This window comes from Etheostoma spectabile, chromosome 17, assembly GCF_008692095.1.
Source record: "Etheostoma spectabile isolate EspeVRDwgs_2016 chromosome 17, UIUC_Espe_1.0, whole genome shotgun sequence".
Classification (NCBI taxonomy): Eukaryota; Metazoa; Chordata; class Actinopteri; order Perciformes; family Percidae; genus Etheostoma; species Etheostoma spectabile.
The window spans coordinates 21,101,781-21,124,822 of record NC_045749.1 but is presented as its reverse complement, the minus strand read 5'-3'; the positions used below and the strand labels follow the sequence as shown (position 1 = coordinate 21,124,822).

At 43.5% G+C, this 23,042-nt stretch overlaps 2 protein-coding genes across 2 annotated transcripts; both read left to right on the top strand.

Annotated features, from left to right (window-relative positions):
• The first annotated feature begins 4,075 nt into the window (after positions 1–4,075).
• calm2a (calmodulin 2a (phosphorylase kinase, delta)) lies at positions 4,076–8,611 on the top strand. The gene is made up of 6 exons (XM_032542157.1): positions 4,076–4,325; positions 5,369–5,399; positions 6,710–6,853; positions 6,945–7,051; positions 7,137–7,272; positions 7,381–8,611. The coding sequence occupies exons 1-6, from the start codon at positions 4,323–4,325 to the stop codon at positions 7,407–7,409; spliced, it is 450 nt and encodes a 149-aa protein (XP_032398048.1). The 5' UTR covers positions 4,076–4,322; the 3' UTR covers positions 7,410–8,611.
• Positions 8,612–10,729: 2,118 nt separating this feature from the next.
• stpg4 (sperm-tail PG-rich repeat containing 4) lies at positions 10,730–22,096 on the top strand. Its single transcript, XM_032541696.1, has 7 exons — positions 10,730–10,819; positions 10,938–11,030; positions 13,141–13,395; positions 14,221–14,285; positions 14,548–14,593; positions 21,333–21,437; positions 21,908–22,096. Exons 1-7 carry the CDS (start codon positions 10,730–10,732, stop codon positions 22,013–22,015), a joined length of 762 nt encoding a protein of 253 aa, XP_032397587.1. The 3' UTR covers positions 22,016–22,096.
• The last annotated feature ends 946 nt before the right edge of the window (positions 22,097–23,042 follow it).

Below are 23,042 nucleotides of genomic sequence, written 5' to 3'. Positions count from 1 at the left end.
TGCAAAGCAACTATGGCAGGTAGATAGGTAGAAGATCCATACAATGGAAAGTACAACTTTTTCAAAATTGCACTTAAGTAAAAGAACTAAATGTACTTGTGTTTTTTTCCATAACTGCATCTACAATAATTAGCATTCCCTTTATTTACCACATTGGTCCAGTTTTTCTTTTTTGACTGCTATCTGCGATTCCGTCTCCAGCCACCAGGTGTCACAGCTGAGTCTTCAACGCAAGGCAGATGAAACACATTTGTTAATGGGTAGGGTTTAAGCAGAAACACGGCTCTGAACGCACACACAGTCCGACACACACACATGCACAGACTACTAGACACCTGCTCTGCAGCCTTCATCTGGACCCACAGCATGCGGGTGGAGCCTGCCCGCTGCCCCCTGCAGAATGAGATCATCTGAGGGAGGCGTGGAGCGAGGCAGCCCTGCAGGTCCCTGCAGGTCCCTGCCACTGCAGAGACAGATCTGGCCTACCATTCCGCCGGGGTCAAGGGCAGGGAGCTGCTAAAACAATCGGCCCCTGTCACTTACGCACCGAGGCTCTAAACTACCCCTGCAGTACCCTCTGCAGTGCTTCTCCAGTCCACTGGTTTCATGTCCTACAGGTCTGATTGACAGAGTAAACTGATATTACGCCACAACACCATATATAGGATTCATAGAGAAAACATCCATAGCAAGTAGAGCTCCTGACACCTGTTCTAGACAAAGGCACAGCTAACTGAGTAGAAAATCACCTTGGCAAGGCAGCTTTTTAGTGCCACACTTCTGGAAGGTTCCAGGCAGCCCTGTTTCATGTGCTGCTGAAGGCTGCAGTGTTTGAACTCCAGCTCCACGCCGACTGCAGCAGACAACCTGGAGGCAAGCCAGTGAGGAAGGGAGAGTGACAGAGTTAGATAGAGTCAGAGAGAGAAAGGACAGGAGGGGAATGAAAAGGGAGAGAAAGAGACGAGCAACGGCAGGGATTCTATTTGACAGCCAGTAAGTGGTTTTGTCCCTCAGATCCCCTCAAATAAAACAACTGACGTGCAGGTTTAGAGACGCTCGATGATCTAGCACTATGGGCCGCAAACAGAAACACATTTGGGAGATAGAAAACTAAGTGCATGCTTAACATTATATCCATTTCATCGCAACGTGATTGAAATAGACAAGGAATAGAGGGCCCGGCGAAATCCTCTTATCCGATTTGAGGCCATTAATCATTTCTGCCTCATGATGTAATTTTGGAGAACATGTCATTTCTCAGTAACAGGTACGCCGAAATGACGATGGGATTGGCTCATGCGCGGCTGGGCTGTTGTTGGCCTTTGCACGGCTAATGCCTTAATTGCACGGCTGTAAAACCATTCACGCTTACTCGGAGTGGTTTGCTGGTTTAACTGTGCCCAATGACTAGGCCAGACCTTTGGCCAGTGTATGCAGGGGAACCGCCGAAATTGCCCATAGGTCATTAAAAATACATGCAGACGCCCCTTCCCTTTCGTATTTACCATCAGCGCAGAGTACAAGGAAGCAATTGCACAGAGGCATATAGGCTTATCTCGCATATACTGTACACTCATGGATGTTCAAACTCATTAAAAAGCAAACAGATGCAGACCTGCCTGTTTGCAAACATGCACACTCACACAATGCAAAGGTCTTTTAACTTATAGCTTGACATCCATGATGCACAAACATGTCCAACAAACTGCCTTTCTCTCCCATGAAAGTTGACCCACTCCGCTGGCAGTGAACCAGCAGGTGCATTACAAAACCTCATACATTAATAATGGTGTCCGTGTCTTTCAGTTACACGGGCAAACATCTTCTCATATTTGTCACCAGCGCCTCATCGCTCAAAGTCCTCACAAGCCACTTAGGTATACAAATTAGCCCTCGCTTTAAGCTTTTTTGTGCTTGAAAGCTGCTTTGTTTTCAGCTATGATTGTGCAATAACACTACACTGCACAGTGCATGGTGTATCTCACGCGCTGTGTGCCATACCGCCCCCATCGCCAACTATTGAACCACATGGTAGGTTTTTTCTGCAAAGGGAACAATGCTAACTGCTATCGGCGGGAGGGATGTTATAGGCCATTGGGAGGTGACATAAACAAAGATGGAGGGGTGCCTTCAGCCTTGCCTCTGCTGCACTGATGTGACCTTTGACCTGCGTGTTATGGAAATGAAAGCTGCGGTTTCATAAATAAAATTTCTGGGCTGGGCTGTGTCCGATAAAGCCTCATTATGTGAGGCAGTTACACATTAACAGAACTGATAAGAAGAGGGGGAAATTAATAGTGAGCATAGTGCACAGGTATACGCACACATGGATTAATCTAGGTAAAAAACACAATTAGTTAACATAACACACAACAAACAACAGTGATTTAGGTCTTCCTTGGCTCACATCATGGAGGTGGTTTCAGGTTTTGTAGACCATTAAGTCACGTCTCCTGGGTCCCTATTCATATCAGCCTCCAGGATAAAAATCACCTTAGGCCTGCAGGAGGTTTTCTGAGACCTGTGGATCATTAAAGGGTGTGTCATCTCCCAACCAAACAGCTGATTCTGCAAATTGCGTGTGGGCGGCTATAGAAATTAAGCAGGACTGAAGTAGACAGGTATTCTGATTTAGAAGTATTTATGACCCAACAGTAAACCTTTGTCTCTTAATAATTTTATTGTACAGTTTTATTGGAGCGATCCACCGCAGATGATCTATAAAGTCTAACTCGTGAATACTAAAAAAACAAAAATGCAAGTCGTTCACCTTTTACAGTGTTTTTTTCAGAGTCTAAAGGTGAATTCATACACCTCCACGTACACGTCGTTCACACATGCTCCAGCTTATGTTGTTTTTGTGACAGGCCTTTGTGCTATCACCTTTGGCATTACATAATTTGAACGGTGACAAAATAAATAAATAAACTGATTTAAAGGAAAAGAATCCAATGTGCTCCAGATTGGGTAGGTTGGGGGGAAAGAAGCTTGGCTGATTCTAAAGCTGCTCAGCAGATCACATGGCACGGGCGGCATCACCTCTACGAACGCCGCAGATGGAAGTGGAGACCACTTCGGGTCCTCTGTTCTTACATCTGCGTGTGAGATATTAAGCTTTTCACAATCCCTACTCTACTTATAGTGTTGCATATGTGTCTAATAATAAGAGAGGCAGTAGAATTGGGAGGAATGTGAGAGGGGGGCATTGGGGCATGCAGATTCTAGTAGATTTTCTGAGTGGTTCTTCCAATCCTTCTCCTTGCACATCCCTGTGCACCCTTATCCGTCTTCTCCCCAGCAGCTTCCATGGGATCAGGCCAGAGACAGGTGGTCACTAGGTGATCAGTCATGCATGAGCAATCAAGCTATCAGATACTCCCATCCACACCAGCCAGCTCAATAGACCTTAGAATCCACAGCAACACCCACAACAAGCCCAGTCACATATCACACATCTAAGCGTGCATGCACACAGACAACACACACATGCACAGACTTCTTACAAACTATTACACTCAAACACTTCAGCACTGTCAATGCATATCACTATGCATAAGATTTAAAGGGATGACTTGCACAGCAGACAGGAGGTACTTTGGTCAGGAGCCACACTGAACTACACACTATAGCGCAGTCAACCTTTTAACAGCAGTTAAAAAAAAAGCATGGGTATCAATATGTCAATGAATAACACAAGAATGATTCATCCAAACTGGGTCAGTAATATCCCAGTTGCGAGTAACAAAATACGCTCCTGGTAGCTACTTATCAAAACTATCTTCTTGGGTCTCCCTAAAAAGGATGCCCATATGTATACACACTGTCCACCAAGCTTGTCTGCTACGCCTGTGGCACTGACTGGGATGTCTATGGACAAGATGCATCGGCAGCGCAGACCATGGGAGTGACGCATTGCAGGTACAAACACACCAATCAGAGAGCGCGATTTCTTTCAGCTACGTCTTGGGCCCCATCACAGAGTAGCAGAAAGTATTCATACACCGTTATGTAGACCGCCAGCAATACGCAATATAATTTCTAATACTGGCGCTACAACGTTCAGGCAGTGGTAGGTACGTTTTGCAGGTGTTTATGGATTTCCTTGTATAGCTAATCCTTTATTTAAAAGTGTCTTTAATTACTTTAATAATTGAGGAAAAGGGAAGTTGGCGGAGTGATATTGAAAAGAGGAGGAGTTAAGGATAGCCGTTAAAGGCGAGTCCAGTTGCCTCTTCCTCAGTGTGTTCACAGAGGTTGTCAGTTCGTTTAGCTTTGGTTTGTTACGGATTTTGTCGTGAGCCAGCCGCTGCATCTACGTCGAAATGGTAAGAAAAGCACTATTACATTTTCTTTGTAGTCAAGAATCGGTTGACATTCCCATAGTAGTTGTGTTCTATTTTTATATGCGAAGTGAATGTCAATAAAATGTAACGTCACCACTGGCTACGCTGAGTCCATGTGAACTACCGCGGTGCTGGCCGAGTAAATGACAGCTTGCTAGTTGCTAGGTAATGCTAGCTTGTTAGACAAAGCTAAAATTAGCTAAAGCTGCGTTGGTCTGAATAACCCGTCTGCCTAACGTAAGCGCAGTCCCACTCTCTTTTTTTTTTTTTTTTTTTTAAGTGCAGTCATACTTAGCTAATACAGCATCAGTTAACAGTTAGGCAAGTATCCTAATGTCTGTAGAAGCCTATCAGCATTCTATCTTTCGTCAGCGTTGATTTTTGGCTTTGCTAAATTGTGATGGTGGCCGAAAATTCGTCATTTTTGTCAAATACTTAAGCTACTAACGTTACCACCTTAGGTGCTGATTGGGAAGTAGCGAATGTTTTGATTATCTGCCAACCGATGCCTTGCTTGTGAAGACTGCTAACGTAACTGCTAAATTTGTGTGTGTGTGTGTGTATATATATACACACACACACACTTTCTGCTGAACGCGTACGTTGTGTTACTTTAAACCAGCATATAACGGTAGCTAGCCTTTCCCAGCTAACATTTACCGCCAAATTGTAAGTCGACCATTATAGGTGACGTTGGCGTCATCATTCAAATGTAGCTAGATATCTTCCTTAACGTGCGAAAGGCACGTCGTAACGTTGATGTTTCCCTTTTTGATATTTATGTGGTCCTCCAAGTTCAGTCACAGTTAACAAGATTGTTAGCTAACCCACACGAAAACGCCTCTTTAGTGTAACGTTAGTTACGGATGGTGACATAGCTAACATTATTGCAACCTCCAGAATAATAATTACCAGCGTAGAAAGCTGTTTGAAATTAGTGGCGGCCCTAACTTTGATGCCATTGAGGTTGTACTAAGATGGTAAAGCTAATTATGGATATGTGTACATCATCTTGTATTTTACAGGCTGATCAGCTTACAGAAGAGCAGATTGCTGGTAAGACATCGCTACCTTGATCTACTACTTTCCCCATGTCCTGCAAAGTGGCCTGCGTTATGGATCCTTGCATCCCTTGCAGTGGATTTATACTTTTTGCCTTTTAAGGCGTTCCACTGGACAGCCTACTGGTCATAAAACAGGAATGAATGAAACTGCTGTTACTTGTTGGCTCTGAAGTGCAGAAGGACTCCCTCATGGAAAACTTTGCATTTTCATGGTTGCCATGTAACATATGATGTAATCTGAAATGGTAGTGTATTCTGGCTGGATGTTGGCAGTCACCTTTTTTACATACTGTGCATGATGTGACCTTTGCCCTGGGTGTGTTCTCATGAGACGGAATAATTCAAGAACTGCAGTAGCAACGTTGGCTTTGTGTACTGAAATCTCACAATATCCCAACATGAGACCTAGATGTTGTAATCTAAATCGCACAGGAATGTGTGTCAAGACATTACGCCACTATGTGATCAGGGCCACTTGCTGTTATATACATCTAAAATGTAGCACACTTGTAGTGGTTTCCCAGATTATATCTCTCGGCTTTTTACTTCAGTTTAGGTCTCAGGTTTCACAATGTGCTGATAGAACTCTGTGTGCTGTATTTCAGTGAGATCAGCTTTTAGTTGCTTGATGTTCTGCTGACATGTTTGTACAAACTGCATGACATGAACATGCACTACAGTGATTTTTAAAGTGCAGTAAGTGACTGCAGTGATGTGGAGTTTTAATGGCCTGTACCAAAGGGATTAGCTGCTCTGCTGCAACCCCCCCCCAACATTTTCTGTAGTTGATGCAGGCCTTTCCTCATAACAACAAAAAGGGTGTTGCCCTTTGTGTTTGACCCTATAAATTGTAGGGCAGGTTGTAGTTTTATGACACTTGAGCTACTGCATACCACTACACATTGCCCATAGGTCTCATCACATTTGATGTGTTATCGTTCCTTGTCTCTTACGGCTCCACCAAACAACACACTGCCATGCTGCTTGATCTTGTTGTTGCTACCCTTGTTTAGCCAGAAACGACTACAGTTGAAACTCAAAACAGAAGGCCTGTACGCTGTGGCTAGTTTATAACTGAAACATAAGTGATGTAATGCCCTGGACTATTGAGCCAGTTCAGGGTTTGGTTCAATTGGTTGACTTCAGGATGAGAAGTTTGTTATGCAAGAAATGTAGTTGACTCTGCCTTTTGTCTTAGTGTTTATTTTACAGCCACTATCTTGCCACTTCTTTTTTTTAGCTATAGGTTTGATACCTCTGCCTAAAAATAAAAGAAGCCATCTACTTTTTTTCAATCATCAGAGTTCAAGGAGGCATTTTCGCTCTTTGACAAGGATGGAGATGGCACCATCACCACCAAAGAGCTGGGAACTGTCATGCGCTCTCTGGGCCAGAACCCCACAGAGGCAGAGCTGCAGGACATGATCAATGAAGTGGATGCTGATGGTGAGAACTCAATCTAGCTTTAAATCGCACACCAATTACATTTGCTGTTCTAGATGGCAATCCCTCATTAATGTTGGTTGCTTTTCTTCAGGAAATGGAACGATAGACTTCCCAGAGTTTCTGACCATGATGGCCAGGAAGATGAAGGACACAGACAGTGAGGAGGAGATCAGAGAAGCATTCCGTGTCTTTGACAAGGTAAATCCTGTCTGCGCTCCTACTTGCACATTTGCATGTATGCTGCAGTTTTTAAAATGTGCTTACTGACTGATGTCATTTTCAGGATGGCAATGGCTACATCAGTGCTGCTGAGCTACGCCACGTGATGACAAACCTTGGGGAGAAGCTGACTGATGAGGAAGTGGACGAGATGATCAGAGAAGCAGACATTGATGGAGATGGACAGGTCAACTATGAAGGTTGGTAGATGTTTTTTTCTATTTTTAATGTTTTGGTCACTCATTGGATACAATGTCACAATATATATATTTTTTTCTTCCACCCCCCCCCCCCCCCCCCCCCTACAGAGTTCGTACAAATGATGACGGCGAAGTGAAGGGCTTGTACAGATTTCTTATATAAATAATTTGCCTTTTTTTTCTTTGTGTAATTTATCTGTAAAATCTTAATAGCCCCCTTCGTCCCTGCCCCTTCTGCTGTCCAAAGGAACTGCATGTAAACTGCATAGGCTCTTGTCCCCATGTCCCTTTCTTTTGCTGTCATGGTGTTTTGGAGTGACGGAATGGTCATACAACCAGATGCCTGTGGAGGCCCTTGGGAGCCGGGGAACTTTGAATCTTCCCGTCTTGTGTGCTCAGGGCCACTCCACGCATGGCGACATTGGAAACCTGTCAGCTGGTTGTCACTTGGCAACACTGTTGGCATGGAAACAATGTAGAGGAGTTTAAACTCTGCATGGACTATGGACAAAGTATATATGGAAATCTCTCAGCATTGCACTACTGCAAAAAAATGACACGGGTGTATCTCCTAGGTACTCGTACAAACTCTTTTTGTATCTGCTGTTCTATATACCAGAAAACAACTAATCTTACCATGCTTTTTAATGTTTTACTCACTACTTTTACTTATTTTTTATTTTAATGACTTCTGGTCATGCCTCAAATAATCCATTCCAAGTTGTATATTTTTGTTTTCCAATAAAAATTACAATCTACCCGGTTTTGAAAATTGTCTTTTCTCAGTTATAATGGATCCTTGAGTTTGTATACCCTGTAATAATTCCCATTTTTGTATTGAGAACAGGATGCTCCATTTTTGATAGGAATTTTTTTCTTGTTAGAATACATTTGAAATGTTTACCATTTTTAAATTTAAATGTCCCCCTGTTAATTTCCAAAAGCACTGAGGAGCATCAGCCAATGCCTCTTAATGTTCAGATAAGCTCAGATCAAATCTGTATTGTCATAAATTAAAGCACTGAGTGGGATCAAAGGCTTCTCTTTGAAGTGCACACAATGGTTTAGCCTTGTACTGTCCATTCTGACTACGTAGGCCATGTGTTGTCTGCTACTGTTGGCACAGCACCATGTAGAAGCTGACTGCCTCATGTCTTACTTGGCATTTGCCCCCGAGGTGCGGGTGATTGAGCGTGCATCAGAAACCATGGTGTAAATAGAGGTGTACCTGTTTTATTTTTTGTTATCTTCTGATTATTGAGTTTGTTACAGTAGCTTGCAGAGATACTAAGTTTGTTATTTTGATGAATGACAAAATAAAGCTCTATTGTGGACCTCAGCTCTGTCTTGTGTGAATGTTTGCTGCTTTTAGGTCGTGCTCTTGACACTACGCAGTGGTTGGACTCGTGCTTTGTGAAAGTTCTGTGTGTTGTCTATCCATTGGGAGTAACCAGGGCTGCAGTTGTTTGTGGCTTGGTCACTCATGCATAGCTAGGTGTCCCTGTGGAAACACCTTGAAACATTTAGAGCATTATAAAAGCACAAGTAACACAATGGCCTATATTGTAAAGAGTGCAATCTACTTAAGTAACCCAGATTTGATTCTCAATCTTGTGTGTAGTTAAAATAAATAATAAATCTCTTTATCGGAGTCTGCGTAGGAACCGCTTCAGTTTTCAAGACGGAACACCACGATCCAGAGCAATTTCAGGTGTGACTCGATAAGTTATCTTGTCAAAACTAATTATCACAAGACTTTAAAAAAAACAACTCATAACTGTTCATCACAGTCTACTTATAAAAAGCTGTTAATTGCACAACACATGTAACACACTAGTCTTGGCTCTCCTGCGTTCATATTGTCCAAATAAAAGTGTCAATGTACATCAGGTACTTTGTTTCCAGTTTCTAGAATCGTTGAGTACTTTTAATTTTTACACTTTAAGGTACATTTTCATGATTCCACTTTTACTTAAAGGATCTGAGTACTTCTTCTGCCACTGATGAATTCTTGGCTCAATCGGACCATGTGTTCCATGTAGCCTAGCAACGAGGCCGAATGTTGTGCTTTTGCACCCAGAGCGTGATGTTCACTTCAGGTTATGGTCTTTAGTTCTGCTCAGAGAGACCCTGCGTTCCAATACCCATACTACTATACTAGCAGTATGCCAAAAAGACATTTAGTATACAATACCTAGTATGTCAAATGCAGTATGCCGCAGGTCCTACTGCCTCTGTTCTGATTTTGCAGTAGGCAAGAAGGCCCCCAAGTGCACCGGAAGCCAATTTGAAAAGAGACATCTGTCTATCAGTGGACTTTTTTTGAAAAGATTTGTTTCATTATCAGAATTTGATCCATTCGGTCTGAAACATTTGAAGAGCTGCACGATTAAATCATTTAATCCCCATTCAAGCTAGCGGAGCGCTAAACCTGAAGTAGCATACGGGTCGTTTTATACGAGCAAGTTGAACTTTTTTCGGCTTCATGCTCTACTGAGCAACGAATGAACGGGGCTCCGCCTCAAACCCTCTATCCATGTTGTAATACATTTCCATAAATGCAAGCCGGCATTCTTTTCTGGCTCTTCTGACCAAGGGGGTAAGCTCCTATGGCGCCATTTTGATGCTACAAAGCTCTCACCCGCATTACCATTCCATTGACTGCCATTCATTTTGGCACTTTAACAGCGTGTGTGTGTGTGCTTGTACCTCACACTCCAGCCTAGTATACCACAAGAGCTAAGAAACTTTAAACGTCAGAGAGAAGGGAGTGAGTTTGAAAGAAATTCTCAGGGTAACTATCGCACTTTAAAACCTGCAATGATCCTTAATTGCCTTATTTTCGGAACCCACTCATCCTAGATATTCATAACTACACTACACCTGGTAGCCTCGGCCACCTCTGTATAAATGTGTGTGTGAATGTGTGTGTGTGTGTGTATGGGCCAACTTGTGTTGCAAAGCGCCTTAAGTGGTTGCTGAGAGTAGAAAAGCGCTTTATAAATGCAGTCCATTGACCATTTACACACACATCTACACTGGAGGTGCAGTACTTAGAAGAAGCCGAATGATGGTATTTTATGTTCTCTTATAATTGAAATATTCCTCACTTCTCACCCTGGTTGGTCCTTAGACACTAGTTTGTCAATTGACATGTATTCATGTGTTGTCTTGCACTCTAATGGCAACTTTTGATCTGCATATTCTAATTAATATCATAGTATCTCTCCAAATATCAAATGCTGGTGGTTGAGGATAACGAGGACTAAGTACCTCAGCGTGCACCTTGGTGCTTCTTACTCTCAGTCAAACTAGTCGGCGAGTCTAAACTTAGCCCTCCACTAGGCCAGCTTGTTTAAAAATTGATCGATGGTGGAGTTGCTGCCATGGTAACAATCCCAGTTTTAATGGTGGTCAGGTGTCACTGGATCTCCAGTCGAGCAGACAGTGAGCGACAATGAGTACGGTGCAGGACACTGCCACATGGAAAAACAAAGCTGTCTCTAAAGTCGGTGACATGTCCAGGGGTGGGAATAAAACAGATAAGGTAAGGTTCTGTACAGCCCTCGTATCTGTGTGTGGTTAATGAGGACATGCTGGACTGGTAAAGAGCAAGACGACACGTGGAGGTGCATCACGTCGTTGGCATTGCTGTGTCATCATAGCCGAAACAATCAACCGTGTGTTGTTCTTATCTGCAGGGTGATGACAAGGTGGACCTGTGTGGCCGGGGGAGCTGGTGGCTGGGGACACTGAAAGTAGGTGTCACGCGGTATGGTTTCATAGCGTGTCTACGGAGGACAGGCTGCTCCATTGACTTCCATCCAGACCCGAAAAACTGGCTCATTAGCTCATGTGTAAATACAGTAGATTTTCAGTTAATGGCTTTTATTGCATAACACCATCCCATTGTCTGTGTCCAAAGTGTGCTATCTGCCCGAAATATATTCAAACACTTACAGTGCAGTGAACCCACTCTCTAAGTGCCTCACAGTGCATTTGTGGTAATAACTCATATACCTAATTAATGATCAGTTTATCTTAATGTAATCCCAGCTCTCAGGCTCCATTAACTGAAATTATAGCTTGTTTGTGGTACATTTGCAGTACAGTACATTTATGGAACACTTACTTGCTCTGCTTATAGAAACCGACATTTGGTTATTACATTGTTGTACCATCACCAAGATATTGCTTGTGATTCAGTCAAATTGGTTTTAGTCATTTTTTATGTATATAAAAAAAAAAAAATATCTGATTCCAGCTTCTTAAATGTGAATATTTTCTATTTTCTTCACTCCCCTGTGCTGAAACAAGAACTTTGAGGACGTCATCTTGGGCTTTGGGAAGCACTGAACGACATTTTTCACCATTTTCTGGCATTTTCTAGACCAAACAACTTTGACTAATCAATAATGAAAATAACCGTTAGTTGCAGCCCTAATTAGAAATAACCATTATATGATTGTAATGTAGATTGAAAAATAGAGTGAAACCCCCAATGCTAGTGTTCCAGTTGCTAGAGCTGATAGCCAAGAGCTGATTTGAGCTCTCATGGCCAACAGTCCAGGCTACAACGTGCTATTCTCGCTTTGCCAGACCTTCCTCCACAGCACTGCGGAGGAGGGGCTGGCTAGTCCACACAGCATTCCAACATGGGAGAGAAATGTGGTTCTCTGGTTTATTGGAATTTCTAGAAACCAATCACAATTGTCTTCTGCAAAATGCTTCAGGAAGGAACTTGTTTTTGTGGAACACGTGTACAAAGGACAGATAGAGCTAGCTGTCTGGATTCACCCTGCAGAGATCTGAGGAGTTAATCATATCATATTAATCAAATCATGACATGATGCTTTTTGGATGCTTTTATATATACCTCAGTGGTCCCCTAATACTGTATCTGAAGTCTCTTTTATATAGACCTTAGTGGTCCCCTAATACTGTATCCAAAGTCTCTTTTATATAGACCTTAGTGGTCCCCTAATACTGTATCTGAAGTCTCTTATATAGACCTTAGTGGTCCCTAATACTGTGTCTGAAGTCTCTTTTATATAGACCTTAGTGGTCCCCTAATACTGTATCTGAAGTCTCTTTTATATAGACCTTAGTGGTCCCCTAATACTGTGTCTGAAGTCTCTTTTATATAGACCTTAGTGGTCCCCTAATACTGTATCTGAAGTCTCTTTTATATAGACCTTAGTGGTCCCCTAATACTGTATCCAAAGTCTCTTTTATATAGACCTTAGTGGTCCCCTAATACTGTATCTGAAGTCTCTTTTATATAGACCTTAGTGGTCCCCTAATACTGTATCTGAAGTCTCCTATATAGACCTTGGTGGTCCCCTAATACTGTATCTGAAGTCTCCTATATAGACCTTAGTGGTCCCTAATACTGTATCTGAAGTCTCTTTTATAAAGACCTTAGTGGTCCCCTAAGACTGTATCTGAAGTCTCTTTCCCAAAATTCAGCCTTGATCCAGCCACTAGAGCCAGCCCCCAATGAGCTTTCCTGAGTATGTGCCATTTCTGGGTCTGTAGCTTTTGAGGAGGGGGGGGGCCTTGACCAACTGCCACTTTGCTCGTTTGAAAGCCATGATGTCTCTCTCTGATGGGTGGGCCAAATTCTCTGGGCGGGCAAAGCAGAGAAAGGGGAGGTGACCTTGCCCCTTATGACCTCATAAGGGGCCAAATTCCAGATCGGCCCATCTGAGCTTTAATTTTCTCAAACCCAGTGCTGGGTTTACACCTATCTCCGTTTCTAGCCACAGGGGGACCATAGGCAGGCTGGGGGAACTCATATTAATGTTAAAAAACTCAAAGTGAAATTTTCATTCAACACATCCCCAACCTTCTCTCCCCTTCTTTCAGGACACACCCGTCCCAGGTGTCTATCACATCCGAGACTTCCTCGAAGAGGCGGAACTGAACCCGGTGAGGAAGACCTACGGGTTCAAAGGCGTTGGCAGAGAAGCTCACCCTCTGGGCGTACGGAAGGGGGATCTGCTTCTCCCCGGGGCGTATGACTACCCCGACTCCATCCAGGAGGTCTTAAAGCACCAGGCGTCCTATTCTTTCAAAAACTGCCCACGACCCGACATCATCACCCTGGGCATCAGGGACAAGGTGGGATTTACTTATGACCACCACTGACACATGCAATCGACCTAATATTAAAGAAATAGTTCACCATTTTGAAAAATAACCTTATTTTCTTTCTTTCTTTCTCAGTTTGTTTTTCCAAAATCTCAAACGTGTTATGCCATTATTAATTTGTCGCTTTCCAAACTCAATGCTATTGGTACGGAAGCATTCACAAAAGAAAAAAAAATTGACACCTTATCTCCTAAATGACAAGATCTTTTCGCATAATAGTAACTACGACATAAGGTGTCTTATTATTTTTAGTTTGTGAATGCAACACGCTTCCATAGCATTGGTCAGCGTTTCCATCTGTCTGTGGGATTTACAAATATTGAAACAGTGACGAGGCGATTTCGTTCGACTTTGTCTGAGGTAAATAGAACAATAAAAAAAAATTCAATTTTTTTTAATTTCCTGAAAAACAACAATTTCAATAAAAAAGCGATGAAAAAAAGCTACAATGTTATTTATGTTTTATTCAGAGTTATTACTAGCATGACGTGTTGTTAACTCCTAGCCCTCTACACCACCTATTTAATTATGCATTTCTTAGCTAAATGGTGTAACTTACTCATCAACACAATATCACGGGGCGGGAGGTGCAGGAGGTGCAGGAGGTGCAGGTGCTGCAGCAGGCTAACTGAAAACACAAAATGTGTAGGAAACACAAGCCAGCTGTTGGTGATGTAACCCAGCCATAGCCTGTATAGATAGAACACCGCAGGCAAAAAAAAGAAAATAACAAAAATACTCATGCTGACAATCATAGATATTTAATTCCTTCTTTATCTTTATTCCCTGTGCCAGCATATAAACACTTCACCGTGCGACTACGATGTGACAGCGAAACCAGTGGAGAAGATTCCCTGCAAGTAAGCCCTCGAACAAACAGCCTCTCTTTAACTCTCAGATCCCAGCGGAGCCCATGAATCACCCCTTGATCGCCGAATCCTTCCCCTTTCAATACAGCGTGTCCTTCCCTCTCTCATCTCCTCCCAGCACAAAGATGGAGGAGCAATCACAAACCCGCTCTCTCATTTTCTCGCCTCAGATCATGCATGGCCTTCTTCTTTTCTTCTCTCACTCTTTTTTTTCTCTGACAGCCACTCTGTTTTTTTTCTCCTCTCCTTGCAGGCACGTGATGTTTCGGTCGACCGTGCAGCGGATCGGCTTTCCTCCTGTAAGTATCTGGTCACCAAGACTAGTTATTAGGACCGTTCGGTCTTTCCATTGCCCGCAAAAAGGCTTCATTACAATACACTTACAATAGGTTTTAGTTACAAGCTATGACCCTAATGAGTATCAGTTGCTGAACAAGAGCTAGTTATGACAACCACAAGGGTCAAAGAAAACCGATCCCACAGGCTGTCTGATTATATCATTTTCTCCATTTGAGGACCTGTTATGGCACTGTACTAGGCGACCCGTCAGCTGGGGTTCATATTGCAGCGTTGCAGCCATGCTGACGGATATTTGAGCCGTGCTGCTGAGTGTTGACACAGAAGGAGAGGTGCTAAGAAGAGGGTGTTATTACGGCGGAGTTGGGAGTAGTTTTTCGGCTGTTAGCGGTGTGACGGCGACTCAAAGACAAGTTGGTTGTCAAAGGTCAAGCACCTACACCAATCCTACGGCGCAGTAAACACTGCTGACCTGGCGTAGGCCGGCAGATATTAGCGGATCAGGATTGAAGCGTCTCGTGGTTTACACTGGGGACTCCTGGTCCACCCTGAGACGGCAGGAATTTCAGATTTGGCCAAGAATGAAAAAAATAGATTATGAAAGATATGAAGCAGATTTTCACACATCCAACAACCTCCAGTAAGCGGAAGATAAGAAGAAGAAGATGTACTGTGTATTCTCTTTTTCTGATTTGACTTTAATTTCTCCATCCTGGGGCTACTTTGTGTCCTAGAGTTACATGTTTTTGTTGCAATATCAATTTGTTGCACATGCTACCCGGAAGGAACAAATCCTCCCATAAAATTCGAGCCCGTTTGCATTAAATTTCAAAATCCCAGGACTTTTCAAATGAATACATGTCCTCATCTCTGTTGCTTCAGCAAAGAAGTGATTCAACCTGTAACTATTGCATCAAAACTAGCTGCATGGCTCTATGGATGGCAACTTCGGCCTGTCGGTCGGCTCATATTGAAATATCTCTATTGAATCATAAATATTGGAGAGCCACAGAACTGTGAAGGGGCATCCGTGGTCCCTGAGGATGACTCATAAGAAGAACTTTGGTGATTCCATGACTTTTCCTCCATGACTTTTTTAACCCTAAGGAATACCTCCAGAGAAATACCTCTGAAATACCTCCAGCGCTTGGCTGCGGACCTATATTGGTGTCAAAATAATATATACTGTATATATATATATATATATATATATCCCTAAGGGTAGACATTGGTTACAACAACAGTTATTGGATATATTGCCATGAAACGTAATACAGATAAGGTCAAGATCCTCACAGGATGACTTGTAATATCGTTGGTCATATCTTCACTTTTCATCCAGTGCAGCCTTTAGCTCAAAATAAAAATCTGTCTGGTTCTTTGGTTTGTGCTAATTTGCATATGTTGCATTAACAATCTGAACTAAAATGACTAATGTGGTAAACATTATGCCTAGCATTTAGCTCCAAGCTCCGTGCTAGCTCCAAGAGCAGCTAGCATGGCTGTAGCATCTTTTTGTTTGCTCCCCTTTAAAATCAATGTTTTCTATTTGTGTTTTTGGAGGCAAAAAGAATATGTCAAGTTTCAATTTGATTTAAAGAGAACTATATAGCAAGGTCTTCTTGGATGCACCAATTAAAAACAGGTTAACGTTTTCACAGACATTCCCAGAATGTGCCAGTTACCTCCGCCATGCAGGTGAACGTATCTGATTTGCTGTGCCATAGTAGGAAAGTAGGCCAGGTGCTTTGGCTCAAACACACATGCGCACATACAGTCATGTGTAAGAGAGTTTCACCACTGTGCACCGGCTCCCCTGAAATACACCTGCAGCACCTCTGGGAACATCAGGCAAGCGCGCGGGGGCCAAGCAGGCCAGTTGCCCATGAGCAAGTGGGATCAAACGGCATCAAATGGCACGTAATGGTAGCAGTCATCCCTCCAAGGAGCAGAGGAGAGGAAAATACATCTTCCTGCCTCCCTCCCCCCCCCTCTGTCAGAATCAGAGAGCAGATGAAAATGAAAGGCTGGTGCTGTGTTCAGGGACAAGGAGACAGTTTTGTGTCTAAAGGAGGAGGGTAAAGGAGGGCTGATGCTATTTCTGCATGGCACGCCGCTGGTGATGACCAGTATGTGTGTTACTGGGTAAGAGGAAAGGAGAAGTGAAAGGCAAGGAGAGAGAGAGGGTGAGAGACTATCGCCAGAGGCTAACACAGATCACATGGGCGGAAAGAATACGACACAACCAGAGACCAGCAAAGGCCATAAAGACAGGAGTCAAAGGATATGTCATAGGTCTTAACTATATGGGTATGGGGTCCTAAAATAGATCTAATGTGTAGCCTATTGTTGTATCTTACAGATGACTTGGGTATCAGCAGTATAACAGTAGGTTTAAATGAGCTTATAGGTCCATAGGGGAGAGAATGCATCTCTCACTTGGCTCTGAAAATGTTAGAGGTCATGATAGTTAGATTTGTTAGAGGTAAGATATATGGGGGGGACAGTGGGGGAATGCTTACACCATCACGTTTGGCTTGACTGGACTCGGTAGGGCAAGTTTTGTTGGGACGCTTAAGAATAATACCAATTGAACTTTCATGACATCATAAAAATGAAGGTCTAGGTTCTCCTCCTGAAAAACAGGGCTGTTCTTGAACCCTTGTGTTGTCTTCCCTTCAAGAAAAAAAAATCAACCCTTTTGTTGAGACAATGTTTTCTACTTTTTCTTACGTTTTTGTCCCTTTTTCATCACTTTTGATGCTTTTCCCCCCAATGTTTGTCACTTTTTTAGACGTTTCCAACACTACGTAAGCCTAACTTGTTGAGTTAGAAAAGCCGAAATTAGGAATTATTTAGACAAAAATGAAAGGAATGGATGTTGATGGATAATCACGGACTGGAATATGTCAACTTTTAATCAATACTATTTCAAAACCACTTCAATTTGTTTTTCAAATGCTATAAAATTGAGTAAGACGCCCCAAAATGAATGAAAGTAGAGAAGAGTGTTGTGTGGAATAAATCATGTTATTTTGGGTAATAAAAAGAACATTTATACAGGTCAAAGGGTCAATTTGACCCGAGGACAACATGAGGGTTAAAGGTGCTTGTAGTAATCCAAAATAACATCTTGACATTATCCATCCATCTTCATCCGCTTATCCGGTATCGGGTCGCGGGGGCAGCAGCTCCAGTAGGGGACCCCAAACTTCCCTTTCCCGAGCCACATCAACCAGCTCCGACTGGGGGATCCCGAGGCGTTCCCAGGCCAGGTTGGAGATATAATCTCTCCACCTAGTCCTAGGTCTTCCCCGGGGCCTCCTCCCAGCTGGACGTGCCTGGAACACCTCCCTAGGGAGGCGCCCAGGAGGCATCCTTACCAAATGCCCGAACCACCTCAACTGGCTCCTTTCGACACGAAGGAGCAGCGGCTCTACTCCGAGCTCCTCTCGGATGACTGTGCTTCTCACCCTATCTCTAAGGGAGACACCAGCCACCCTCCTGAGGAAACCCATTTCGGCCGCTTGTACCCTAGATCTCATTCCTTTGGTCATGACCCAACCTTCATGACCATAGGTGAGGGTAGGAACGAAAATTGCCCGGTAGATCGAGAGCTTTGCCTTCTGGCTCAGCTCTCTTTTCGTCACAACGGTGCGATAAACAGAATGTAATACCGCACCAGCTGCTCCGATTCTCCGACCAATCTCACGCTCCATAGTCCCCTCACTCGCGAACAAAACCCCAAGGTACTTAAACTCCTTCACTTGGGGTAAGGACTCACTCCCTACCCGAAGAAAGCACTCCATCGGTTTCCTGCTGAGAACCATGGCCTCAGATTTAGAGGTGCTGATCCTCATCCCAGCCGCTTCACACTCGGCTGCGAACCGATCCAGAGAGTGCTGAAGGTCACAGACCGATGATGCCATCAGGACCACATCATCTGCAAAAAGCAGCGATGAGATCCTAAGCCCACCGAACTGCAACCCCTCCCCCGCCCGACTACGCCTCAATATCCTGTCCATAAATATTATAAACAGGATTGGTGACAAAGCGCAGCCCTGGCGGAGGCCAACCTCACCTGGAACGAGTCCGACTTACTGCCGAGAACCCGGACACAGCTCTCGCTTTGGTCATACAGAGATTGGATGGCCCTAAGAAGGGACCCCCTCACTCCATACTCCCGCAGCACCTCCCACAGTTTCTCCCGGGGACCCGGTCATACGCCTTCTCCAGATCCACAAAACACATGTAGACTGGTTGGGCATACTCCCAGGCTCCCTCCAGGATCCTTGCGAGAGTAAAGATCTGGTCGTTGTTCCACGACCAGGACGGAATCCGCATTGTTCCTCTTCAATCAGAGGTTCGACTATCGGCCGAACCCTCCTTTCCAGCACCTTGGAGTAGACTTTACCAGGGAGGCTGAGAAGTGTGATACCCCTGTAATTGGCACACACCCTCTGGTCCCCCTTTTTGAAGAGGGGAACCACCACCCCAGTCTGCCACTCCTTCGGCACTGTCCCAGACTTCCACGCAATGTTGAAAAGGCGTGACAGGGAAGCCGTCCGACTGAAGAAGGAGTCCTTCCGGGATATGTTATCCCAGAGGACTCCGGACGCAGTTGCAAGGTACCGACGGGCCCGAAGGGCTGCAGCCTCTGCCGTGACAGAGGCAAAGCAGCGGGTGTGGGAGAAGTTCGGAGAGGACATGGAGAAGGACTTTCGGTCGGCACCAAGGTGCTTCTGGAAAACCGTTCGCCACCTCAGGAGGGGGAAACGGGGACTCATCCAAGCTGTATACAGTAAGGATGGGACGTTGTTGACCTCAACTGGGGAGGTAATAGAGCGGTGGAAGGAGCACTTTGAGGAACTCCTAAATCCAGCTGACACGTCCTCTGTGGTGGAGGCAGAGCTGGAGGATGATGGGGGATTATCGTCAATTTCCCTGGTGGAGGTCGCTGAGGTAGTCAAACAACTCCACAGCGGCAAAGCCCCAGGGATTGATGAGATCCGTCCAGAAATGCTGAAGGCTCTGGGTGTGGAGGGGCTGTCTTGGTTGACAGTCAGTTGCATGTCAGTAATCCTGACATTAGTTACAACAAAACTGCTCATATTGTGTGCCCTACCCTAAATAACTATGAGTGCACAACACCTGTTTATGAAGTCACAGGGACTGTTAAGCAGTTGATTTAACTGATGTGTTACCTGCAAGCTAATGACACAAAACAATAGAGGGTAGAGGGCGTGACAATGAACTTTTAGGTGGCAAAATACAGTTTCCTACCTAATCAAAGGAAGGAAATCCCATTTATTACATGCTATTAATTTCATGCTAGCCTTGGCCTGCAACATAATGACGGTAAGGTTAGCTAAAGTTATGGTGATTACTTGTTTTAACCCGCTGCGTTACCAAACGCCCATCCAAAACAAGCTACTTGCTACAAGCTAAAGGCTACTGCTAACTGACATTTTCAAGGTGGATAATAGCTAGCAACATGCTCAACATACAAAAAATACAGCAAAAAATTAAAAATACGACATGCTAATTACGACATGCTAGGCTTGGTCTGCAACATGTGAGGTTGAGGTACAGCATGGTTCAGTCAGGAACACTCTCGTCATAGATTTAACCATTTATTGCAACAAATGGAAATGCAGTTATACTCGGCGATGAAGGCTCGGTTCTGATGAGGCTCCCTGGATGAGCCAAGCCGCATGCTAAGATGACACACTGCACACTGCTGAGACCCTAGAGTAGGCCCAATCCGATAGGGTGACCATATTTTGATTTCCAAAAAAAGAGAACACTGTATATGACCTATTCTTCAAAATCCAGCTCCAACTAAATACCTCTTAAAACCTTTTCAGTGTAATAAGATGAGGTTTTTCGGTGTCCATGTGAGCTTTGAGATCTCCAGCACTTAGACGCTGAAACAAATGTTCAAGGCAAGGCAAGGCAAGGCAGCTTTATTTGTATAGCACATTTCAGCAACAAGGCAATTCAAAGTGCTTTACAGAAAATCAGTTAAACAGATAAAACACAAGTAAAAACAGTTAAAAATCACAAGCATTAAAAACCGGTAAAACACATGAATAGACAGTTAAAAACAAAGAGAAACATAAAACACAAGAATAAAATTTACAGTGCAGCATAAGAAATTTAAAGAAATGATTAGTCATTTAAAGAAAGGCAGCATCAAGGCAGCATTCAAGCATAATATATAATAAAATATAATGTACAAGGCAGCTTCTCTGGAATTTCGTCACGCAACAAAGTACAGTAGTCTTGTGTGCATAGCGCTAGTCAATTGAAGTACACACTTAATGCTAATGGTCCCCTGAAAAACAGTGAAACTAGATATTTTCATGAATTTATAAAAATATATATATACAGTATATATTTATTTGGTTGTGACTGGCTGGAATGATAATTCAATTAGTGTGCCTATGACTGCTGTGTCCTGCATGAGCTTACGCAATGCTTAATTTAGCTTAAGTTTATCCAGTTGTTTTTTACTTCCAATAGTGGGTTACCAAACCTCTGTCCAATAACTAAAGTGTGTTTTCTTTGATATTTTCTCTTCATGTCTTAACTGACCAAAGGTAAGGAACCCAATGTGTGCACATTATCACATGATAATGATTACGTGCTATCCTTGGTCAACAGCACATTAAGGCCTGATCACAAAATCCATAAACCAATCCATCCATCAGTACTAGCTTCTGTCTCTGACCCCCTTAGAAAGACGGACCTGCTCCATGCCACTACAATCCACAGACCAGACCAGGAAAAGGCATCACTTCCTGCTTCAAGTCCACATTGCCTCGGCTCCATAGTGTGCAATCTGTAAGTCTAGTAGGCTACTTCACAGCTGCATCATGTCCTCTATAGCACACAGGTCGCAAGTGAACATGGCCAACATTACCATCATTATTATTATTAGTAGTATTTTACAGTTTTATACCCTTTCACTTGAGAAGTGAAATGCAATATAATAATGTTTCCATGGATTCAGTTGTGACCTCATATCGGTTTTGATGAGAATCCTGCAAAGTTTAAAGAAATAAGATGATTTAGTTATGATTAAGATAATTCCTGTAAGTGAAATGGAACATCACAGCATTACATAAGAGAATGCAGCAAAGAATAATAATAAGCACAGATATCCAATGGCTGTACTTTAACAATGCGATTGGCAATTTCTTAACACTAAAGCGAGAACTAAGAAGCAAATAAACGAAAGGGGTCTGCCTTTTTCATAATTTAAATGAAAAGTGCGTGTGTGTGTGTGTGTGTGTGTGCATTGTCTTCCACAGAAGACCCCAGGACCAGGGGCCTACGAACCTTGCTGGAAGTTGGGCGATCCTGTGAACACAGAAGCCATAGACCCATCATTCAGCCTCTTTTTCCGCAACATTCTCTAGTGTGGACTCACTACATTCCCTCAAAAACTTGATCCCTGCACCATCTCCCCATCCTGTCAGCTTCATGGCAGATCACTACCCTATTATTAATAAAAAAAATTGTGCAAAAGAAAGAAATATTCCAGTCTCTTGCATGTCTTGCATGTCAGTGAGGGATTCTGTGGTCTGCCAAAGACATAATAAGCTGCATTTGTTGTGCTCAAATCGCTTTAGTGATGCCGGCCAGGGGAGCAGAATGATCTTATCTGCAACAAAGGGTAATTCATTCCACTTAACTACATGTTCCCGGTATTGCTCTCTCCCTTCATCTCTCCTCTCCTGCTCCTCTTTCCCTCTCTGTCAGCAGTCAAGTTGCTTTGCCTTCCTCCTATCTCTGCCCCGCGATGCACTCGGAAGGAGGAATGCTGCTCAGCCATGCGTCACATGCACATAGCTTAGCGTGGCATTCTGCACCCTCAGATAACACGTTCAGTACCGAGGCAGTGGCACACAATAAAGCAGCTATTCTTATCGCTACCTACTCCACATGCTCGTTCTTTTCGCCAAACAAACACGGCCAATGATGTAGGGACACAGAGAACGGCAGCGGTAGCAATCACCTCCGTGCGGAACCTAATGAGGTGGTGTAGATTACCGTGCTACAGATGATAAGTCCACATACAAACACAATGCCGATTTGTGTGATCCTGGACAGGGTTTCTTTTGTCATTTATTTACTCAGAGAAGGGGTTTGCTGAGCATGCATGCACTTTGTCAGCACTGTTTTCTAGTCATAGATAGATAGAGATAGAAGAGCAGCCAATTAGACAGTTGTTGATGGAGTGGAGACGTTTATCCGTCCATTATGCCCAGCCAGAGGATGGAAATATGTCCAATGATAATTACAGCCCACGCAATCCCTCATAGCAACAAAGAGTTGTCATAACATTAACAAACAATAGCACAGCATCTTCATTGATCAGAAAAACCAGTCGTATAACTTTGATGGATGCTTCTTTTTAGATCATTTGGATGGAGACACTCAACT

What these genes read in the sequence shown, in the direction of transcription:
- calm2a (XM_032542157.1), top strand. An exon ending in CAATGAAGTGGATGCTGATG is followed by an intron (nt 6,854 to 6,944) that starts GTGAGAACTCAA and finishes GCTTTTCTTCAG; the next exon opens with GAAATGGAACGATAGACTTC. An exon ending in TGGACAGGTCAACTATGAAG is followed by an intron (nt 7,273 to 7,380) that starts GTTGGTAGATGT and finishes CCCCCCCTACAG; the next exon opens with AGTTCGTACAAATGATGACG.
- stpg4 (XM_032541696.1), top strand. Translation starts at nt 10,730, where the DNA reads ATGAGTACGGTGCAGGACACTGCCACATGGAAAAACAAAGCTGTCTCT. An exon ending in GTGGGAATAAAACAGATAAG is followed by an intron (nt 10,820 to 10,937) that starts GTAAGGTTCTGT and finishes GTGTCATCATAG; the next exon opens with CCGAAACAATCAACCGTGTG. An exon ending in GGTGGCTGGGGACACTGAAA is followed by an intron (nt 11,031 to 13,140) that starts GTAGGTGTCACG and finishes CCCTTCTTTCAG; the next exon opens with GACACACCCGTCCCAGGTGT.